This window comes from Myotis daubentonii, chromosome 13, assembly GCF_963259705.1.
Source record: "Myotis daubentonii chromosome 13, mMyoDau2.1, whole genome shotgun sequence".
Lineage (NCBI taxonomy): Eukaryota > Metazoa > Chordata > Mammalia > Chiroptera > Vespertilionidae > Myotis > Myotis daubentonii.
In genome coordinates this window covers 54,936,192-54,959,689 of record NC_081852.1, presented here as the reverse complement: position 1 = coordinate 54,959,689, position 23,498 = coordinate 54,936,192, and the positions used below count along the sequence as shown (strand labels likewise).

Below are 23,498 nucleotides of genomic sequence, written 5' to 3'. Positions count from 1 at the left end.
CATATAGATATATTTCAGAAATAAAAATGTGAATGTTATTACAATATGAATACCATAAAAGGATTAAAGTTTCTTCAGTTTTTTCCCCCTTGGATTAATATATCTCACTTGGAATATTTGGCCAATTTATTGTTTTAAAGTCAAATCATTTCTTTACTGTCACAGACACTGCAACTACAAAAGTGTTTTAATGCAGTATCTTCCTTTGAGATAATATTTCCTGTTTAAAATGAAAAAGAGTTACACAACTTTTTTCTGTTTTTTTTCACCCCCCCTCCCCCACCAGCATTTAGTAACAAAGCTTAATAGAACAATAGCAACTTTTGGACTAATCTATCTAAAAAAATAAGACAACCGTCACAAGGCAGTTTTATTTACTTACAGCAAGTAAGGAGACAGGGGATCCACATCCAATACTCTGCTTCCCCACAGGGAGGCTTAGCCGTTGCTTGTATACAGCATTTCGGCAACTACATATTGACTTCTTTGAAGTTAGCTACCTCCATCCATCCAATTGAGCTCCTATCAGCTCATCCCACTGCCCAGACCTTGAGACCTTTGTCCTATCTTAACAGTTTTGCTTTACAAACACCTGCATTGACCACTGTCAGAATTTAACTGTGTTCATTCATGAGCTGTCAGAAGCTCTAAACCACAATAACCTTACTTCACTGGACAGAAGAAGGCTTGCAAAATTTCCCACAGCCTGGAACTGCTCACTTGACTTCTTCAGACCCAATTAGGCCACGGTATTCAATACTCCTACCTCCCATCCCAACCCCACCCCCCAATACACGTTTTGTTGCTAATGATTGAGCAGCTCCAGCGTCTCCAAACCCGTGGGACACCGAGGCCGGAGAGGGCACGCCCCGCGCTCCAGCAGCTCATGGTCGGGCGCTAGACATGAACGCACCAACAGTCTATTATCCAACAATGGCAGAAGGTGCCACGCTGCGGACCGGGACGCGGTGTGATGGACACCCCCAGACTGCCTTCCAGGGATGAATGGTGCGAAGGGCCGGAAGGCTACTCCTGCTGACTCCGCCCATGTCAGGTGCAAGGTTTGCGCATCTGAGCTGGGACGTCCTCATTTCGAAAGCTCTTTTATTGCTTTATCCCCCTGACTAATAGAGGAAGGGCCAAGGGATGAGGAGGCTTGTCTCCAATGAGCGCGTCCCACAGGAAGAAGTCACTCGCTTGGGTCCGCAGGGGCGTCAAAGGTACGACAGGACTAGCTGCCGCGAAGCCGGCTTCGCCCGGGCGTGGGGGCCGGGAGAGCCGGGCTGGCTGCTCCGGGACGGGAGGCAGCGTTGCGCCGCGCCGGCCCCGCCCACTGCAGGCGGGTTCTATTGGCCCAAGGCGAGGCGCGTCACACCAGACGCACCGCGCTGATTGGCTCTTCCGGGGAGCCCCGCCCCCTCAGCTGTATCCAAGCCGGTTCCAGCATCGCCGCCATCTTTGTTGATGTGTCAGCTCCGCGGGGGTCTGGGGAAAAAAGCCGCGGCGGGGAGAGCGCGGTGTCGGCCCCGTCTTCCACCGCCGCCCCCCGCTATGGAGAAGTGGGGCCCCAGGGCGGGGCTCCCGCGGCCTCGCTAGGAGTGCAGATGGAGGCTCGGAGAAGTGGGGTGAGTGCCCGAGGGGCGCCCGGGGCGGACCGGGGAGTCGCGGTAGCTGCGCGGCGAGGCCGCCCCCTTCGCGCGCGGTCCTGCCAGCCCCCGGTGGCTCCGGTGTGATCGGAGGAGGCAGGCGCTAGGGACGGAGTTCGGGGTCTCTTTTCCTCCATCCCTCGGTCCCGGGCTGCCCCGGGTGGTCAGGGGGGACGCGGCCGGAGGGGTGGACGCGGGTGGGGGGCGCCGGAGCGGCGCCTGGGGAGCGGCGGGATTTGGGCCGATGGCCCGGCCTCCCAACGCGAACTGCGGCTCAGCCCCACCTGCTTGCGATCTTTCATAGACTCGGTCGCCTGTTTCTCTCTTCGTCTGTCCAAGTTGACTGTGTGTGTGTTATGTTGACTGTTGTGGCTACTTTCTATCCTAAACACTGCCCCTATTGTGATTTTAACTAAGAGACGATTCTTTGGGATTGTGAATATGCGAGACCTGGTCTTTTGTTTTTATGCTGCCGTTCTTCCCAAGACACCAAAGGCAGGTGCTAACCCTTGGCTGGTAAGGGTGCTGCTCCACACTTGTGTCTCTGCCAGTGGTTCTCAACCTTCTGGCCCTTTAAATATAGTTCCTCATGTTGTGACCCCAACCATAAAATTATTTTCGTTGCTACTTCATCACTGTAATGTTGCTACTGTTATGAATCGTTATGTCAATGCAGGATGGTCTCAGGCGACTCCTGTGAAAGGGTCCTTCGACTGCCAAAGGGGTCGCGACCCACAGGTTGAGAACCGCTGGAACCTGTGCCATGGGAAGGCACCTTCTACGGGTCCCGCAGTGCGATCCTGGGGAACCCTGCAGGTGTGGGGGTTGCTCAGCTGTTAACAGTTTACTAAGTACAGCCAATATTCATATCTTTATTTTGTTTAGGGGAAAGAGACCTGCCTTTGGAGTCAAAACATTGGCATTAGAAACCGCCTTTCTAATAATACCTGGGACCGGGTGGCATATTTTTACTATTCTGTCGGATTCCCATTCTTACCTATGGGAATCCGACAGAATGGTAAAAATATGCCATCGGGTCCCAGGCATTTTGGTCGTTTTCTCGGTACCTGTGTCATGGTCCTTTGATGCCCAGCTTTTTTATTTCTTCCAAAAGGATAGACTGGGAGTTTTTCTAAGGAAAATGTGCAGTAAATCATTGGAACAGTGTTTCAAGAGGTGTGCTGGTTAGTCATTCAGGAAAAAAAAAAAAGATCTATTAAATGTTTAGGTATGCCAGTGGGTGTAGCCTTCCCAACTGCTAACGACACCTTGATATGTGCAGTGTTGATCTTGTGGGAAAGATTAAGGTTCTAAAGACGTTGATAGTGAAACTGAACTAGCTGCTTGTGTATCAAGTTTACTGCTCTCTCTGTACAGCTACTTTTCAATTCTTTATTCATCGTTACTCAAATAGAAAACAGGGATGATTGGCCTCGTTCTTTTCCCCCTTCCTTTATGGTCTTTTCATGTTATTTAAAATTCAGTCATGGTATTGAGTAATTCACAAATCTTGCAGAATTTAAAGAATTAAAACTCCTCTTTTACATTGTAACCAGCAAGCATGTATAATTACTGAGGAATCTACCTGGAAATGCCCTACATGTGTTTATACGTATTGTTTTTATTCTCCAGAAATGCATGGATTGTGTTGAGATTGATTTTATTTTTAGGACCGTGTCTAATTCAGAATACCTGCATGTAAACTTGGAGATTTCTTTAAGCAGTGTCATGGGCACGTCAGAGTCTTATTTATTGCTAACGCAAAAGGGGTGGTATAGCACAGTAACCACTCTACTAGCTTTTATTCCTTTACACATAAACTCAAGAGTTGCTTTCTGATGCGATACAATGACAGCACAGCTGCTGATGATTGCTTAGTATATTTAATTTAAAAACATCTTACAGCTACATGCTGACATGGTGGAGGGAAGGTAGAATAGTGCAGCAGTATTCTCATTCTTTAGGGAGAAATGATAGGACAAAGCAGCCTTATTTACAGACTTAGAAAAATCATCTTTGCCTTTGAAGAATGGCTAGTAATCTGCACTAATTCATGGAACAGTTACATGTTAAAGAATCCTTCATCTGGCCTGTGTTTCTCAGTGGTTAGAGTGTTGGCCTGCACACGGAAGGGTCACAGGTTTGATTCCTGGCAAGGTCAAGGGCGTGTACCTGAGTTGCAGGTTCAAGCCCCTGCTGGTCCAGGTTGGTGTGCAGTTGGGAGGCAGCCAATCAATGTGTCTCCCTCTCTCTCTTCCAGTCTCTCTAAAAATCAATGGAAGAAATATCCTCAGGTGAGGATTAACAAAACAAAAAAAGAATCCTTAAATTCTGTTATTTTTATTTGAATAAAGTTTAGATTTTTCTTTTATCTCTTATCTCTAGCTTTAAATAACTAAAATCGATTCTCACATTTTTCATAAATAAGACACAGCTTATAGTATTGTGACTGTTATAGTTAATATTCATTTCAGGGCAACAGTGGGAACATAGATAATTGAAATTTACAAATAACCCTCTAATCTTATCATTATTTCAAATTTGTCCTTTAAACTTTATCTCTCAGTTACTGAGATTTTAAATAGTTGGGCTAAGAAGTAAACAAAAGGAAAAATATTGGGGTGAAAGAGCAATAGATATGAAGAGGAAATCAAACCCAGAAAAGGAAAGTGTTGATTGGATTGTGAATGGATTTGTCTGACATTAAAAGACATGGACTGATAGGCTACTATAGGGCTAATGAATAATTTGATTTTTTGGTAAACTACATCATATCAAATTAACCAAGCCCAGCCAGAACTCCATAATGTAAGGCACACTTATTATCTTTCTTTCTTTCTTTCTTTTTTTTTTTTTTTAGGTTATTAGCCTTTTTTGGGGGAAAAGAACTGTAGTTAATTTTTTCCCTTCTTTTAGTTTTCAGATTTTTGGGGAAAATAATTAGCAGAAAATACTTAATGTTTTCTTTGACTTATTAAAATTCAGATTGTGAGCTCTATACAAGCAGCTTCAAAGTAAGATTTCTATATTAATAACTTTCTGCTTTAAAAGTTACTATTAGAAATATATAAAATTGCATCGACCTAAGATGCCAAGCTGATAATATGACATATAACTTGATAATGTGATATATGATGTGCCACCTTTTCCTGGAATCTTGATGGACCATAATTTCTTTCTCCAGTTGTTCTGTTGCGGGATTTGGTACTGTGGTGTGAGGGATCCTGCTGCACCGATTGCCTTGAGTCTGTTTTTTAACATCTATTTGTGATATAATGCATATATAAAAAATGCACCCTGCCCCGAGTCTTGGGTGCAAAGGTTAACAAACCCCTACAGGGATAATTGACCTTGGCCTCATGCGACATACATTTTAAACTGGTGGACTAAAGGCAACTTTAAAAATCTAGTGATTATATTTCATGTAAAGGAAACCCAATATAATGAAGTTAAATTTTACCCAAAAGCTTAATTAGAATGTGACTACTTTACAAAATATTTCTTCCTTTTGATCATTCTAATATGGAATTCTTTGTAGTAGCCAGCTCTTTTAAAAGTAGAACTTGATTTTCATAAATTCACCTTCTGTGAACTTCAGTGTCAAATATTTTCATGTGAAGCAAGGTTTTTATGTTTCTTATACAGGTTCTTTTCTGTCCTATTATTTTATTCTATTTTTAAAAACTTTATCCAGGAAAGTGTTTGTATTTTAAAGTGAATACTATTAAAAATCATTTACTTAGGGGTTGAGATCAGATTATGTTGGGCTACAGATGTCTTTTGATATAATTTTTTGCTTCTGACTTTAATTGTGATATCAGAACCTTGTTAGAGTTGGTCAGAAAGATAAGTTATTCATTTGATTCGGCTGCTTTCAAAGTTTATTTGGGGACTATGTAAAAACCTTTTTAATGTACTTGTCTGTAAAAGGATGGTAAATCATTACATTGAAGAACAGAATCCTCTCACAGGCTTTACTTGCTTATCTCATGGACAGTATTTGAAAAATATATAGCTGATATTATTTGAGACTCAAATGGTATAGTTTGTAATTTAAAAATTTGTAGTTGTAAATAATATGCTGAACTGAGTTAGATTTTTCCGTTGGACTTAACACATTGTGGAACAGTAGTTTTATTGCTAGCTTTACCCAGTGGCCAGATAAGCTTCTATTGAACGAGTACAAAAAACGTTTAGATAAATGTTAAAGGCAGGCTTTAAAATTAAATACCCATTGCATTTTGAAGTTATTTATTACAGGTTCTTATAAGCTAATATCTTTCTAAAGTATGATACTTTGTAAAACACTGTAATATGAAGCAAGAATTGTCGTGATCCATCCACGTGTTAAAAAACACTCATAAAGCTAGATAGCATTGATAGATCTTCAAATTAAAATACTGTAAACACCAAGAGTAAGAAATTAACATAGCACTTCTATATATTGCTCCACTATATCAGAATGTAATCTCCATAAAAGTTTTTTATTTATTGCTATGCTCCTAAAATATAGAACAGTCCCTGCACATAATACATGCTCAATTCATATTTGTGAATGAATTACCTTCTAGTTTGGAATGTATTTCTGACGATACTTTTGTATGAGGCCTTTTACCAAAATCTGTGGATTGGATTCATTTGTATTTGCAATTTATTGAATAAGCTTAAGTTTTTTGTTGTTTATACTGCTAATTTACCGGGAAAACAAACCTGTTAAAGACAGTGTTTTCATTTATATGGCTCTTGTATGGGAATAATTTTGTAGAAATGTGAGTTCTTTCATGAAGAAATAAAATCCAAGGTGGATAATGGTTGGCTTGAGGCAAATAAAAAATGTTTCTTGACCAGTTGCCTACAGCTGATGAGCTCCAGTAAGAGCGAAACCAGTTCTCACTTCACTGAAACAATTTAGAAGTGTGAATTGGTCCTGTAGTACTGTGTCAGAAACAAACAGCTCTGGGGAGAAAGGTGCTGAATTAAGAGGATTTTATGACTGTGCTAAGTTGTAAATACTACAGTATTTTCCTCTAATGAGCTATAGTTGCTAAAAGTCAGATAACTGTTACTTTTTACATCAAAAAGCAAAAGATATTGTAACTTTAATTGTAATCACTATATCTAAATGAGTGTTAATTTAATTTATACAAGCACTTATTAAACCAATCTTGTAAACAAGTGTCTAGTTTTACATCCTCCCTCTTTAATCTACTTCTAGATTATTCCATCCTCAGTAGCTTTGATGGCAATATTTCCTCCCCCAACTCCCGAAGAAACTTGGACAGCAAACAGATTGGTCTACATCAGCACTGCCAACTGGAGGCCCACAGGAGAACTCAGCTGTTTTTTCCCCTGGTTAATCATGGACATAATCAGACTCATCGTGGTCCCACTCCCCTCACCATTCTTGTGTAGTCATTTAATCCTTGGTGATAGCGTTGTTACATGTATACACATGGATCTTCATTAACCCCTCCTTTTCCTTTTGCCTCCATTTAAGCATCAGGAAACTAAGTTTGAAAGCTAAGTGGTTATCAGATGCCATGTTATATGAAGATTTTTTCAAAGATCATGAAAACTGTAGAAAGTACTTGTCTTTTGAGGTTAAACTAAGCAGTCTGTAATTTACAGGATGATGATGGTAAAACAGTCTAAGCTGAGAAAATCATAAAATCAGGGACTTTTGTTTGTTTGTTTACCTAGATAAATATCCAGCAGAATGAGACACATTTTTGTTGTTCTGTGCTGTCTTGCACATTACAAGTCTCCTTACAATCTGGTTCCCATCCACTAAATGCTGTTCAGTTCCCCAGATTATTGTGTAAACCCAGGCGGTCCCACTCTCATTGAGAACAATGGAATAGCATTTGTAGGAATGAGTGTAAATGCAGTAGAGAATACATTTGTTAGATTTATTTACCTACTTATTATTACTGTTGTTGAGATTTAAGAAGTTTGATTCAGTTCAGAGGGAGGGTCCTCCTCCTTGCTAGTGCGGAATGTCACAAGGAAGGCTGTGACTCCGCTTGATGAGTATAAATGCAGTATGTTTTCATTTTCCTGACAGAGAATTTTGTACTTGTGATGAGGGAAAATTTGGAGGAAGATGTGGCGTTAGAATCAGTTCTTTAAATATAATTAGGCTCTGGAGAGAAGAGAGAAGAAAGGACATTCTGGATGGGAGCAGCCAGGGGAAGGTTAGTGTGCAGCTGGAATCGTGAGTAGACTAGTCAGGGACTGGGAGAGGATAGTGAAGTACTAGGCTTTTAGGAATGTGTTGAGAGATAAGATGGGAAAAGTCGTACAACTGGTTTACTGGAGGAATCACAACTCTGAAAAATGAACATGAAATGCTTTTGTGTGTTTTTTCCTCAAGGGGTCTCCAATCATACTGTGTAAAATGCCCTCATCTCCCTTCACTTCCCTCTGAAGTGCTGCTCCTTAATAATATGTTGGTTTGATGACATAACTTTTCTGCAACTTTTGGTTACTAGAGAAAACTCATTCCAGAAATCAAGCCAGGTTTCAATAATTTTTAAAAACTCATATTTTCTTCCTAAAGAAAGGTTCCCAGTGGCTTGAAGAGGAGGTATAATCTGGCTCTAAAATATGTTCCCTTTCCTTTCTCTAACTAGCCCTTTTGGAGTAGAGAGAAGACCAGTCAGTGGGGGCAGAGTTTTCATTACCCAAACCTTTAAAGAGGGAAGAGATAGCCCTGACCTTACTCTAATTCATCTGGTTGCATTTGATGGTGGGCTCTGCGGAGGTGATGTGTGTGGGTATTTTTAGGGGCGATGTTGTAGCTTCTTGATCCCTTCTGCCATTCATAGGGCCCTTCTGTTCCCCCCCCCCTTTTTTTTTTGCAGAACCAATATTACAAACTTCCACGCCTTCTCTGGATTGAGTGACACTTGTCCTAGTGTTGTCTCAAGCCACTTGCCCTTTAATCAACCTTGCTTCTCCACTTGGAGTTGCAGGAAGGAAAACAGGAGGGACGAATGGAGTGAGATTGAGAAACCAACAAATCAAGTGTTCCTTATATGAAGTGGTCAGGCCTAGATTGGGTTGCATGTGGGAACAGTGACAGTAGAAAGGAAGGTATAATTGTAGGAGACATGAAATTGGTAAAAAAGAAGACAAAGGAAAAGGAGTCATGACTAAGAAAAATGATACTATTGACAAAAAAAGATTAAGTGGGGGTACTCAATCATTGGAGCTGTTCATTGGACTTTAGATTTAGCCATTTTGAGTATGAGGTTATGGTGGAACATTCAGTGGAATTGCTTATATTCAGGCGGAGATTTCAATATAGATACAGAGATAGAGTGAAAATGAAGGTATAGATAATTTGTTGTCTGTAACGTAAGAACAGGACTGAAAATAATGTGGGCATCAACTATGAGTTGTTGGCTCAAGGCATGGAAGTGGGTGAATTGTGGGAGGGAAAATAAAGTTGAGGACTGAAACCCTGGAGAATATGAAAGCTGGATGAGGGGATAGGAGCCAATATTTGCTTAGTGTGTGTTTTTGACAAAGCATGACAGTAAAAATTCATGAAGTGCTCAAATGAGCAAGTTTCTTCTCACTTGCTCTATCTGTTCTGGAGAGTTGCAGTGTCTTTAGAGACTTACTGTTTTTTAAATAGATTTTTCATCTGCTGTCCATTACATTTTGGTCAGCTCTGAGTTCTACTTCAGTTGATACAACATGGACTAGCTACGTTGCTCAGAACCACTTCCTTCCTTAGCTTTTAGATTGATTTCTAAATTAAAAGTCCAAATTCAGCAGCAACACATTCACAGTTAAAGTGAGTTACTTTGGGGAAGGTAATGCCCCTGTTTGAGAATGATTTTACTTTGTCCTAGATTTTGAAATACAGCATACTCATGAGGTCATATCAACTTACTGCACTTACTTGTTTTGTCTAAACCAAGCTTTAATACTAGTGTGGGCTATGTCTTAGTTATAACATATATGCAGCAAGATAATGGTAATTTCTATTTGACTGTTTGGAAATACGTTTTAATTCAGAGTATTAAGACGAATGTCAATATTAGTTGATACCCCAAAGGGCAGTCTATACTCAAAGGCAGGGTATTGGACAAACAAGCTGGTCTTCTCTTCATTTCCTAGAATTATTCTTCCTGTTTTCTGCATTCCTAGGATAATGTTCCTCAAATATCACTTCTGTGTCTTAATTCAACAAATATTTGAGAACCTACTGTATGCTAAAGCTCTGTAGGTTAATCAAGTATGTCCAAGTTGATCATGATTTATTGTCCTTAACAAAATTCACTCCTGTGTATCATTCTGATGAGCAGCTATCTTCTCTTACGCTTTTTCACCTTCCTCTGACCACCACCTCCATCGTAGACCAAAATGAACATGCACCCTTCTGTTACTCAATAATTGAATATTTTGTTGTTGGTTTTTGTAAGTTCACCTTCCATCTGGAGTTATTTCTTTCCTAGTTGCTGTCAAAACTATGACTTGCCCACATTTTACCCAACTTTATCTGACTCCAGTAATTCATCTACCATGTATATGCTTTGCTGATATCTGACAAAATCATCAAGATTGAAGTTGAATTATTTTCCGGAAATAGCTAGAATGGTAACCCTCATATAACAAAACAAAATGGATTCTAACAATATTGAGTTAGTTTTGTAAATATTGCTTTTATGACCTAGGCAGTGCCTCCACTCGAGTTACACTGAATATTGTTTCTTCTCTTTCTTTTTCTTATTAAAGCTGGGGAAAGTGAAACAGGGAAGGGCTTTGACAGAAGAAACAGCAGGAGTGAGCCTCGGCAGGGCTGCTTTGCTCACTGAGAAATAAAAGTCACTTAGTTTTCCTTCTAAGTGGAAGAAGTGAGCCCAAGTACCCTGCCTAAGCTTATTTCTTTATCACCTCCCTGGAAAGTCAGAGAAAAGGGGGCCTTGGAGACAGGCAGGATCCGGGGCTTAGCCTGGGATGAGCTGCCTCTGCCCATTACTCTCCTGGTTGCAAGTCTCATGGGGTCCCTAGAATTTAGGAGATGCACACCTGTTGAGTAAGAGGAGGGGGAAGGGAAAGGCGTGGGTGTGCTCTCGGGAGGGAGAGCCAAATATGGTTTATTCTTGATGAACATGTTTGGAATTCACTATGGTACTTCCTGGATCCCAGCCTGGATGAAAAATGAATCCCTGCCAGGGATCCTTACCATAATTTTTTCTACTCAGCTCTAGGTGTTTGGGCTGTAGTAACTGTGTTTTGTTATTGTTTGGTTTTCTTGCTAAGTAAGTTTTGTCATTGTTCATGTGTCTTGTTTTATTATCTTGGTTTATAATTTCTCTTCTGATGTTGTCATTGCTATCTTATTTTCCTAATATTTTCCTACAGATTATTGAGGTACTCATTTTCCTCTTGTGGAGCTGAAGGAATTTTAAACCATCTTTGGCATTAATCTCCCAGTTACTAGTCTTAGTCCATATCCAGCATATTATGGGGGTGACTGAAGAGTGCCAAACTGCATCTGAAGTGGAGTTGTATGACTGAATTGAAGGAGGAAAGAGTACGAAACTTTGTACTATCCTGTTGGTTGTGGCACACGTGGGTTGGCTGTCCTAGTCTTTCTTTTTTTCTCTCTCAAGGAATGGCTTTTAAAAGAGTTTTTAGTGGTAAAATTTGTGGTCTTAGTTATTCCACATCATGGAATATGTGCAAATATATAGGGCGTCTTGGTTTTTAAAAACTTTGGTTTCTTAAACTTTGATGTTTTGGCTTTCTTAGATGTAAAAAGAAGATCAGGAACAGATTTGAAGAAATGCAGAGTGAGTTGGTGCCAGTCAGCATGGCAGAGACAGAGCACACAGCCTCCATTTCCTGTGATAAAAATATTGGGAAAACATCTGAACTAAAGGAAAACTCAAGCAACTCGTTTTCTGGTGATGAAAGCAGCAGCATAGAAAATGAGTCCCAACTATTGGCATTAAACTTTGATAAAACTTCATGTCAGCCTAATGAAAGCAGTAATCAAATTGGAGCACTGGAGAACTGTATGCCAGATCATGGTGGAGGTGAAGATTCTAAAACAGACTTATGCTCAGAAAATTCTGAACAAGTAGCTAATTTTCCTGGTGGAGATTTTACAAAGCAAGTTTCGAAAACAAATGAAACCGAACAGACAGTAAGTCAAATATTGGCAGAATTAAGGTCCTCCACCTTTACAGAAGCAGCTAGTCAAAAGATGTACTCTGAAAGTCCCTATGATACAGACTGCACCAAGAAACTTATTTCAAAGATAAAGAATGTTTCAACATCAGAGGATTTGTTAGAAGAAATAGAATCTGAGCTCTTATCTACGGATTTTGCAGAACACCGAGTACCAAATGGAATGAATAAGGGAGAACATGCATTAATTATGTCTGAAAAGTGTGTGCAAGATAAGTATTTGCAGCAGGAACACACCATAAAGAAGTAAGTTTTTTATTTTTTTCAGGTTATTTTTTTCCACAGGAATTAAAGATGGCATTCTTTAAAGGAAGGTATCATCTTGTCCATTTTTAATTTCACAATAGAGCCACACACATTGTAGTTGATCCACAAATATGTATTGACTGAATAATTAAGCAAATGTTGTTGGTTAGTTATTCAATTTGTCTATTTTTTTAGAATGTGGTATTTTATTTGTATTATTTTAGAAATAATAGGTATGCATCAGTGTTTTTATATGGGATGGGAAAAAAATGTTTATAGTTGTAAAATAAATAACACAATAATTAATAATATAAGAATAGACTGTTTTGCATATTTACAACTGTTAACGTACTTTTGCCCACCTCTATCCTATATAATAAAAGCCTTATGCTAAGTATCTGGTCATCCGCTCAGCCGTTTAACCAATCAAAGCATAAAATGCTAATGATATGCTAAGGCCACTCAACTGCTCACTATGACGTGCACTGACCACCAGGGGGCAGACGCTCTGACCGGTAGGTTAGCTCGCTGCTGGGGTCTGGCTGATCGGGACTGAGCGAGATGGGTGGTCCATCCATGGCTGGGCAACCCCCTGTGTCCCTCTGCGGCCCCGATCATGCACTGGTGGGGTCAGTCGGCCTGGCCTGCACCTTCTCACAATCTGGGACCCCTTGGGGGATGTCAGAGAGATGGTTTTGGCCCGATCCCGCAGGCCAGGCCGAGGGACACCACTGGTGCATGAATTTGTGCAATGGGCCCCTAGTACTATAGATCTGTCAGATATCTACACTAATAAAAGAGAAAAATGGTAATTGGCGTACGACGATACCCTTTTCATTGGCTAATCAGAGCTATATGCAAATTAACTGCCAACTATGATTGGCAGTTAACTGCCAACTATGATTGGCAGTTAACTGCCAACTAAGATTGGCAGTTAACTGCCAACAAGATGGCGGTTAATTTGCATATGTAGGCACAATGCAGGGAGGCGAAAGGGAAAGCAGGAAGAAGCCCCCTGCCACTGACAGTGATCGGAAACCCAGGGGGAAGCTAAGAGCTGGGGGGCAGGGCAAAGGCGGCCCTAGGGCCGCCTTTGCCCTGCCCCCCAGCCATGATCGGAGAATCAGGCACCTTTGCCGCCCTGGCCAGTGATAGCAGGAAGTAGGGGTATAGCCAGCGATGGGAGCTGGACACGGTCGAAGCTGGCAGTCCCGGGAGCTAGGGGTCCCTTGCCTGGGCCTAAAGCGGAGCCCACGATCGCAGGGCTGCTGCAGCTGCAGGTCCCCGCTGCCCGAGCGGGTCACCTTGGCCAGAGGCGTTAGGCCTAGGCAGGAGCGGAGCCTGCAACTGAGGGGAGCTGGGGGTCCCCTGCCCAGGCCTGACACCTCTGCCGGAGGCCTCAGGCCTGGTCCAGGGGCCGATCCGGTGATTGGTGATCGGAGGGTGATGAGGGTCAACTCCTCTGGCCCAGGCATCAGGCCTGGGTGGGGGGAGGAGCCAGGGATTGGGGGGGTATGATGGTCCCCTTGCCCAGGCCTGAAGCCTGGGTCAGAGGCATCAGGCTTGGGTGGGGGGTGGAGCAAGCGATCAGAGGGAGATGGGGGTCCCCTGCCCAGGCATGATTCCTGGGCCAGAGGCCTCAGGCCTGGGCGGGGGCCAGAGCCAGTGATCGGGGGGAGATGGGGGTCCCCTGTCCAAGCCTGACACCTCTTGCAGAGGCATCAGGCCTGGGCAAGGGGCCGATCCTGCGATTGGAGGGTGATGGGAGTCAACGCCTGAGGGCTCCCAGTATGTGAGAGGGGGCAGGCTGGGCTGAGGGACACTCCCCCCCACACACACCCAGTGCACGAATTTCGTGCACCGGGCCCCTAGTTAGCATATATAAACAGATATGTATAAAGTCAGTATTTTGAATATGATTAAAATTTCTGTTTTACATATCTTAATATGTAAGTCTAAAGCATTGGGTCAACCTGTGGGTCGCAACCCCTTTGGCGGTCGAACGACCGTTTCACAGGGGTCGCCTAAGACCATCCTGCATATCAAATATTTACAATTCGATTCATAACAGTAGCAACATTACAGTTACGAAGTAGCAAGGAAAATAATTTTATGGTTGGGGTCACAACATGAGGAACTGTATTTAAAGGGCCAGAAGGTTGAGAACAACTGGTCTAAAGGAATATTTTATTAAAAGGTGTAAGTGTATTAAAGATCTAGAAATATTTATAAAGACAACTAAAATTTTTCAGGTTTGAAAGAATGTAAAGCATAATGTCAAAACGAAGAGTGGTTCAAAATGAAATGAGAAGTCATAAAATTAAAAATTTTCTTAAAATCTTCATTGTAAACTTATTGGTTTAAAAAGACTAAAATGTAGAGAACAGAAGAATTGGTTGATTATCATTCAGTAAATAAGAACATGGTTATTTTTAGACTTCTTGTATTTGTGGAGTTAATTTATATCTTAACAAGTTTTAATTTCACTTTATCTTTTTCTAATAGTATTATATCACCCTGTATTTTTATTCTAGATTTACATATGTAAATGGTGCTTATGGTTAGGTACTCTTTTATAACCTTTCAGAAAGGAAAATAAAACATGCTAGCCTTCTGTGAAATACAGACTGATTCTCTTTAAAAAATGATACAGGAATGGGAGGTGTGTGTACAGAAAGGGGTGGAGGAAGTTTACATACCAGAAGAGGATGACAGAAGAAAATAGAGCATAATTCAAATATTGCATGATATGTAATTGCCCTTTATCATAACTTGCTTCCAGTCTTTACTGTTTGCGATTGTCTTGCTCAGTGGATCAGTCTTCCCCAAACCAGCTTATCCTTCAGTGGTTTATTCATTGACCTTTACTCTCCTCGCATCCAGACCCCTTCTTTTTTTTCTTTTGTCTGTTAATCCTCACCAGAGAATATTTTTCCCATTGCTTTTTCAGAGTGGAAAGGAAGGAGGGAGGGGGGAGGGGAGAGGAGAGAGAAACATCTATGTGAGAGAAACACTTTGACTGTTGCCTCTCCACTAGGGGTCAGGGAGTGAACCTGCAACCCAGACAGGTGCTCTTCAATCCTTCAATGCGAGGGCTGACACTCCAACTACTGGGCAACACTGGCCAAGGCTTTTTTTCTATTTATTCATTTTTATTTTCAATTGTGACAAAATAGACAACATAAAATTTACTATCTTAAACATTTTTATAAGTGTACAGTTGGCTAGTGTTAATTAGATTCACACTAGAGGCCCTGTGCACAAATTTGTGCACGGGGGCGGGGGTCCCTCAGTGTGGCCTGCGGGGATTGGGCTGAAACCAGCAGTCCATTGCTGCCTTCCGCTCCTGCCTGCTGCTCCTGCTCATCCTGACCCCGCTGCTCTTGCCACGGGCCCGCGCCCAGTCAGTCCTGATCAGGAGAGGCTTGCCACCTCTACAGCGGCACTTGCCAGCCATAAGCCCTGTGTCTGGTGCCTGTCCCGAGGGGGGCGGGGCGGGACACAATTGGCCCTCCAGGTGGGTGGTGGGCCCAGGATCCGGATCTGTCCACTGATGTTTGCGCCGGTTGTTGGGAGCCACCTGGCAGACACTTTTAGTATATCATTTCTTTCTTGCAGAGCATCTAGCTTTTTCTTCTTGCAAATCTGAAACTCTATATGAATTAAACAACTTTTAATTCCCCCCTGCTTCCAGTCCTTAGCAACCACCATTCTACAGCAGACCCTTGAATAGCACTAGCTTGAATTGTGTGGGTCCATTTTTACATGGATTTTTTAAAAATATGTATAGTACTGTGAATGTGTTTTCCTATGATTTTCTTAACATTGTCTTTTCGCTAACTGTATTGTAACCATACAGTAAAAAATACATATGACACAAAATATCTGTTAATTGACTGCTTATTGTCAGTAAGGCTTCTGGTCGACAGTAGGCTATTAGTAGTTAAAGTTATACATGGATTTTCAATTGCCCAAGGGTCTGTGCCCCAAGCCCCCTGTTTTTCAAGGATCAACTGTACTTTGTTTCTAAGAGTTTGACTACTCTTGATGTTTCATATAAATGAAATCATATATAGTAATTTGCCATTAGTGACCAGCTTATTTCACTTAGCACCTGTCTTAAGGGTTTATCCATACTGTAGCATGTGTCAGAATTTTCTTCCTTTTTAAGGCTGAATAATATTTCTTTGTATGTATATACCACATTTTGTTTATTCATTCATCTATCAGTGGACATTTGGGTTGCTTCCAGCTTTTGGCTATTGTGAATAATGCTGCTGTGAATATGAGTGCACGAATCTGTTTTGAGACTCCAAGACCTTTTTAATACTACCCCAAAACTAATTGCTGCTAGTCCCACTCATATTCTTCCTGGAATGCTGCTATTTTGAATAAACTATATGACTTTGTACTTGAAACCATCAGTGTTGTTGCCATTCTTGCTTTTCAGGGTAACTTCCTCATTTCCCTGCTATCTCTACTTATTTTTTTAGACCTTCCCTTTGAGATTATCCCTGATGCCTCTTCCACTTTCCTTAGATCTGGACTCTTAATCACTTTCATGCCTCTCTTGTAAATTATAAGATGAACATTTAATAATAATAGCAGCAAACACTTAACATGCTGTTAATCATGCCTGGCACTTTACATATTTTAACTCATAGAATCCTTACAGCAACCCTGTTTGGTATGAACTGTTATATTTTCCAGATGAAGTGACTGAAGCACAAATAGATTAAGCATTTGTTCAAGGTCACATGCTAGTAAATAGCAAAGTTAAAATCTGAGCCTAGTCTGATTTCAGAGGATTTTTAATGTGGTATCTGAAATGAATTAGTTAGGTTATTAATTTTCTATATTCCTAATTTTCTAGTTAAATTTAATTCCTCTCTTTTAGTCTCTCCTGTCTGGACAGTGGCAGCATGGTAGACGGGTAAGCACAGTTCTGGTCAGAGTCCCAGAGTTGGAAGATGCCCACTGCCATTTGCAAGCCCTTTTTCCAGCCAAATCAACCTCTGAGTCAAAGATTATCCTTCCGTATGAAGGGGGTGATACTTACCTGATGAGATTGTTTTGTGTATAGTAAGGCATTATAAAAGTGTCAGATATTGTCATTTTAAATCTTGGTTAATCCTTTGTTACACAATGTTTTTAACTCAATTAAATGCTTCATGACTCAGGTTAGTTCTAAAACTGCCTTTCAGTTCCTTTGTCTTAAATTTTCATGAATGTGCCGAAACCGGTTTGGCTCAGTGGATAGAGCATCGGCCTGCGGACTGAAAGGTCCCAGGTTCGATTCCGGTCAAGGGCATGTACCTGGGTTGCGGGCACATCCCCAGTAGGAGATGTGCAGGAGGCAGCTGATCGATGTTTCTCTCTCATTGATGTTTCTAACTCTCTATCTCTCTCCCTTCCTCTCTGTAAAAAATCAATAGAATATATTAAAAAAAATTTTTTTTCATGAATGTTAAATTTTTCTCTTTTCCAAATATTTGCATGATTTTCTTCCTCACTGTAGTCCCGTGGTCCTTAGAAAGGCCTACCCTGACCACCTTATCTAAAAATCACAGCTCAAGTTACTGTCTGTCCTAGAGCCTTCCTTTCTTTAGCTTTGTTAATAGGACTTAATCACTACCAGGGATTTTATTACACATCTATTTGTTGTTTATTTTAATATTCTCCCTTAGAATATAAGCTCCCTGTGGGCAGGGATGGTTTGCTGATGGACCTTTAAAATGCAGAATAATATAGGTACATAGTAGGTACCCCTATAAACATTTGTTGAGTGAAATGAGAGATCTTCAAAGTAGATGTAAAGACCTGGGCTAAAGAATTATAGCTGGGTTCAAATCTCAGTTCAACCACTTACTAGCTGTATGAACTGGAACACGTTCTAGGCTTCAGGTTTTTTTAAAAAATTCATTAAAAAGATAATTATTATTTCACTTTAATTTCATAAACTTGAGTATTAAATGAAATGCAATTAAAGCTAAACTTAGTAAGTAGTAATTGTGCAATAAATTTTAAGTAATAGCTGTTGCTATTAATAATCCTAAAATATCAGCTGTTAACCTTCTTAGATATCTGACCTTATTGCAGGTAATTTTTAAGGTTTATTTATACTTTTCTAGGGGATTCAAATTAAATGTCTGCTTAAGCTTTTGCTATTTTACATTGACTACTCTTCTATAACTATTAAAATAGCAGTAAAGTATTTTTAAAATCTAAAGTAAGATTTCTCAACCTCAGCACTGTTGATGTTTGGGGCTAGGTCATTCTTTGTTTGTAAGATGTTTAGTGTCCTAGGCCTCCACTCACAAGAAGCCAGTAGCAATCGCCATCCCTGTTGTGGCGACCAAAAATGTCTCCAGACAAATACATGGAGGGGCAAAATTACCCCTCTTTGAGGATTGCTGATCTGAATGGATTCAAGTGCTGAAGGGATGAAGTTCATAATTGTGATGCCCAAAGACATAAGCTTAAAAGAGTGTGGTGTGTTTTTTTCTGAGCATATTCACTTGATTTGGAATATACAGATTTCTAGAAAAATGTTAATAGTCTGATTGGCCAGAGAATTTTTTCCCCCCCCAAAGTGTAATGTGTTATTACAAAAGGATTTCTTAGGAATGTTGCCTTATTAGTCATAAGTATCTACACTCTAATCTGCATACAGATTATATTCCATATTTCCTTTTTAAATTATGTCTTACTTATACTGTCCTTTTCATATTTAGGTTAATTAAAGAAAATAAGAAGCATCAGGAGCTCATTTTAGATATATGTTCAGAAAAAGACAATTTAAGAGAAGAACTAAAAAAAAGAACAGAAACAGAGAAGCAGCATATGAACACAATTAAACAGGTAAAAAGACAAATCTTTAAAGACTACATTTCAATCCTATATAATAAAAGGCTAATATGCAAATCGAACAGCAGAACGACCGGTTGCTATGATGCACACTAACAACCAGGAGGCAGACGCTCAATGCAGGAGCTGCCCCCTGGTGGCCAGTGTGCTCCCACGGGGAGGGGAGCACCGCTCAGCCTGAAGCCAGCAGTGCTAATGATGTCTGACTAATGATGGCCTAAGCTGTCAGTCGGACATCATCCGAGTGCTCCTGGGCTGCGAGAGGGCACAAGCCGGACTGAGGGAACCCCCAAGTGCACAAATTTCATGCACCGGGCTTCTAATTTATAAAATAAGTACATTCCTGGAAATTTCTGTATAAATAAAAGTTTTGCCTTTTAAGTTAGAGGGTTGCTTGGTATGTAAAGCATTCTCTTATGAAATGGGAATCAATATTTTTATGTGATTTGTGATTGTATTCTATATTGGTAGAAATCTGAGAAGACGATTTGATTTGGCAGATAGACTGTTTTTACCAATTAAAGGAAAAAACAATATATAAAAATTTATATATGGCATTAGAATATTTTTAACCTTATAGTTTAATATAAACTATACTGTGAACTTTGGCTCTCCTACTTCAGATTTTATCTGGCTAGCTGGCTTCCCCAGCCTTATCTTTCTTCACCTCCCCTCTTCCTCCCTCCCCTCTCCCTCCCCCCCCCCCCCCCCCCACACACACACACTTCTTCCCTAATCCCTTTCTTCATGGATCAGTAAAGTGAATATTTAGACTGGTAGCAAAATTGAGCTGCTCTTTATTTTTTTGAGCTGCTTTTTCTTCTGTAGACAGGATTAGAAGCATTCTAGCCTTAAGAGTCTTTTGTGTCATCTTTCACAGAAAGTTATATAATGAGAATAACAGTAGATAATAGATAATCCTATATAATAAAAGGCTAATATGCAAATTGTCCCCTCGATTGGGAGTTTGACCAGAAGTGTCGACCAGGGGGCGGGGCTGACCAGCCAACTGCCCTCAGCCCCGCCCCCTGGCTGGCCCTACCCCTGATTGCCCCCCACCCCGATTGGGGGTGGGGCTGGCCCACCAACTGCTACGGCCCCTCCCCCCAGCCTGCCCGTCTGATATTTAGTGTAGCACTCTTACTTTCTTACTTTCTTACATTTGCTGTTTGCATGATATATGCAAATAGCAATTTTTTTCATCCTTTTAGTTTGTCTATTTATATCTTTGGATCTAAAGCATCTCTTGTAGACAACATATTTGGGATCTTGTTTTTTTATTCCAATCTGACAGTCTCTGCCATTTGATATTATTATTTAATTTGCTGTCATTTAATATTATTAACAGTTGGATTTATATCTCCCAGTTTTAATTTTTTGTCTCATGTTTTTTTGTTCCCCTGTTTATCTATTAACTATTTTCTTTTGCATGTAATATTTACATTTCTTTTATGATATTTTCACTATACTTTTTAGTTATTTCCATAGTAATTACTCTAGAGCAAGCATGTCAAACTCAAAGGCTAACATGGGCCAAATAAACAAAGTTTAAATTTATATGGGCTGCAAAACAACAAAAGCTTCAATTTTCATAGGTAGAGACATGCAAAGGGCTGAAATAAATGAGTAATCATTAACATAAAATAATAGAACATTTTAATGAAAATTAATATTTTTTCTTGAACATTAACTTAGCAGACACTGAATAACTGCACAAATTAATAAGTGTAACACAAATCTATTTTTCTTGTTCTCAGAAAGTGAAATATTTCCTGTTGCACACACAAGAAAAGTCTGTTCAAAACTAATGACGTGGCAATTGGCTGCTAAAATATTCGCTGCTAGTATTAGAGGAGAGAAATGGTGCACCTGTGCGTAGGGGCTTAAGGGAAATGAATGCAACACAATTATAGTAATCAGTCATTAGCGAACGTTGTAGTTCGTTATTAATAACTAGAGGCCCAATGCATGAAATTCATGCAAGGGGCTTGGCCCTTGTAGCCCTGGCTTTGTCTGGAAGGTCATCCGGAAGGACCTCTGGCTGTCTGGTCTAATTAGCATATTACGCTTTTATTTTTATAGAATATGTATAACAGGATATTGTAAAAATTAAGTCACAAAATTTTTATTAAAATGGTTCTTACATGCCATTATATTGGCTGGGATGCAAAAATATTCGTTGTAGGCTGCGAGTTTGACATGCTTGCTCTAAAGCTTACCATCCATCTAATCAGAATCTGCTCCAGATTTATACTAACTTAATTCTAATGAGATACAGAAACATTGCTAACATTTACTTTTTGAAATATATTCGTTGCTTTCCTTGTGTTTATATTGTATATATTTATTTGTGGTAGTGATGATCTGTTTTGATACAGCTATAAAAATAATATGGAAATAATTTTCTTTACAGTTAGAATCAAAAATAGAGGAACTTAATAAAGAAGTTAAAGCTTCCAAAGATAAACTAATAGCTCAAGATACTGCAACTAAAAATGCAGTTCAGCAGTTGCACAAAGAGATGGCCCATCGGATGGAACAGGTATTTTTCAAGTCATTATCATTATTAACTTTCTGGTGATTCTCTCTTGTTTATGAAAGTAAACTAATCCTGTTAGATGATTTTGGACATCAGTGGTGTTTTAGGAATGGATAATTTTATCCCTATAAAAATTAACTTTTTAAAAAATGCTAAAGCAATATAAAAATAATGTGCTACTTACAACAAATAGTTTAATAACTTAGGAAATGTGTAGAATGAAAAATGAAAGTCCTTCTTCATTTGTACTTCTCCCTTCCTGCTCCAATCCCTTTATATCCCATTCCTTGGTCCATAGCTAATAATTGATATTTTGTTATGTATCTTATTATGTATGCCTGTAGAAGTTACACATATTCATACACTTTTTTCCCTACTTGATGGAGATCTTACTGTATATCTTTTTTTTTATAACTGTTTTCTGCCCTGTTTAATATACCTAATAATTTTAGTTGCCTATTGAATCCTATTGATTATCTTGTTTGTTCATGCTTTATCTTCATTGAAGTCAGTGATAAACATCTTAAACTGGTCAAATCCAAAGACTTTTACTGGCTCTTCTTCCTTTATCTGTGCCTATAAATGGGCTGACATAATACTCCCAACAGCTCCGTGAAGTGGGTGCTGCCATTCTTTAGGGTGGGACCTGGAAATGTGTATGTGTAATATTTGAATATTTATTAGATGTGCTTATCTGCTGTACCAGAACTTCAGGGAACATATTTTTTAGACACTTTTCATAAGAGCATAGGAGCTTTTCCTATAATATCCTGACACTTTGGCACCATCAACTTACAGTATCAGTTGGTGCTTACCATTATCTGCCATTGAAAACCCCTAAAGCTTAAGTAAATATGTGTTTCATCGTACTTACAAACTATAAATTACTTAATTGAAGGGCTATCTGTAGAAGTTTTTGTATAAAATTTTAGAATTTGGAGTAGAAGCTTACACTATGGAATTTGAAATGAGTATATAGATGTAACAATTCAATTGGGTATTATTAAATATGAAATACTTTAGAAAGCTTTTCATATATAGGAAATCAGATGATCATTAATTAGTATATTTTATATACTTTTTTTTTTTATGAGGGAGCTAAGTTTATAGATTTTAGAAAATTGTTAGCCGTGCAGTAAGCGTCCTGGCAGAAAACAGAAACTAGTGATTTGAGGAGAATTTAATAAAAGGACTTTTACAAAGGTATGGGCAAGATTTAGGTTGCCCAACAAGGGAAAATGAAGGGTCCTGGAGCTGCTGGTGGAGCCATTATTGCTCTTTGGGCTAAAGCAGGGTGGGCAACCTTTTTTCTGCCAAGGGCCATTGGATATTTATGATATCATTCATAGGCCATACAAATTATCAACTGAAAAATTAGCCTGCTAAATTTGATCAACCATTTAATTAACTCACCCCTAATGCCTCGGCAGGGCCAGACCGAAGGATTTTGCAGGCCTCCTATGGCTTGAGAGCTGGACAATCCCCACCCCTGGGCTAAAGGAATAGAAAAGGGCACAGGTCGTGCAACTCAGAGACAGTGGTTGTATAGAGAGAGCACCTGACCAGAGCAGTCTCCTTTCCAACCTGTGGTGACTCTGGAGGAGCCAGATCTCCCTCTCTGCCTACCTTCCTGATCTCTGTCTAGTGACTCCTGTTGGCTGAACCAACTGGAAGTCTGAGGCAAGGAAACTTGTTACTGTGGTGTCTGAGGTCCTCTTGCTGGAGCACAGGGTGGATGGGAAAGAGTGGGAAAGTGGATCCAGGGAAGTAAATAGAACATAGCAGCCATATCAGCCAAAATAAAAGGAATAGGAAAGGGTAAAATAAGTATTAGTGACATTAATTTGTTTATTGTTTATCTATAATTTTGAATTTTTCCTTTCCTTTTTAAAATTTCACGACACAGTTCCTGGGAATGTTGTTCCAAAACCAAAAAATACATTGGTAATATTATAGAAAAATGATATTTTAAAAATTTAGCTTTATTTGAA

At 40.0% G+C, this 23,498-nt stretch overlaps 1 protein-coding gene across 4 annotated transcripts in view; it reads left to right on the top strand.

The window, feature by feature from the left end:
• The first annotated feature begins 1,200 nt into the window (after positions 1-1,200).
• Positions 1,201-23,498, top strand: part of CCDC186 (coiled-coil domain containing 186) — a 41,913-nt gene continuing 19,615 nt past the window's right edge. For 2 of the 4 annotated variants that reach the window (XM_059661484.1, XM_059661481.1), the window contains exons 1-5: positions 1,201-1,220; positions 11,415-12,101; positions 16,999-17,034; positions 18,836-18,962; positions 21,382-21,510. In XM_059661484.1, coding sequence (XP_059517467.1) covers positions 11,449-12,101; positions 16,999-17,034; positions 18,836-18,962; positions 21,382-21,510 — 945 coding nt within the window. In that variant the 5' untranslated portion in view covers positions 1,201-1,220; positions 11,415-11,448. Of the gene's footprint in view, positions 1,221-1,414; positions 1,626-11,414; positions 12,102-16,998; positions 17,035-18,835; positions 18,963-21,381; positions 21,511-23,498 lie in introns of those variants that run through there. The other 2 variants (XM_059661483.1, XM_059661482.1) reach the window with 2 other exon arrangements.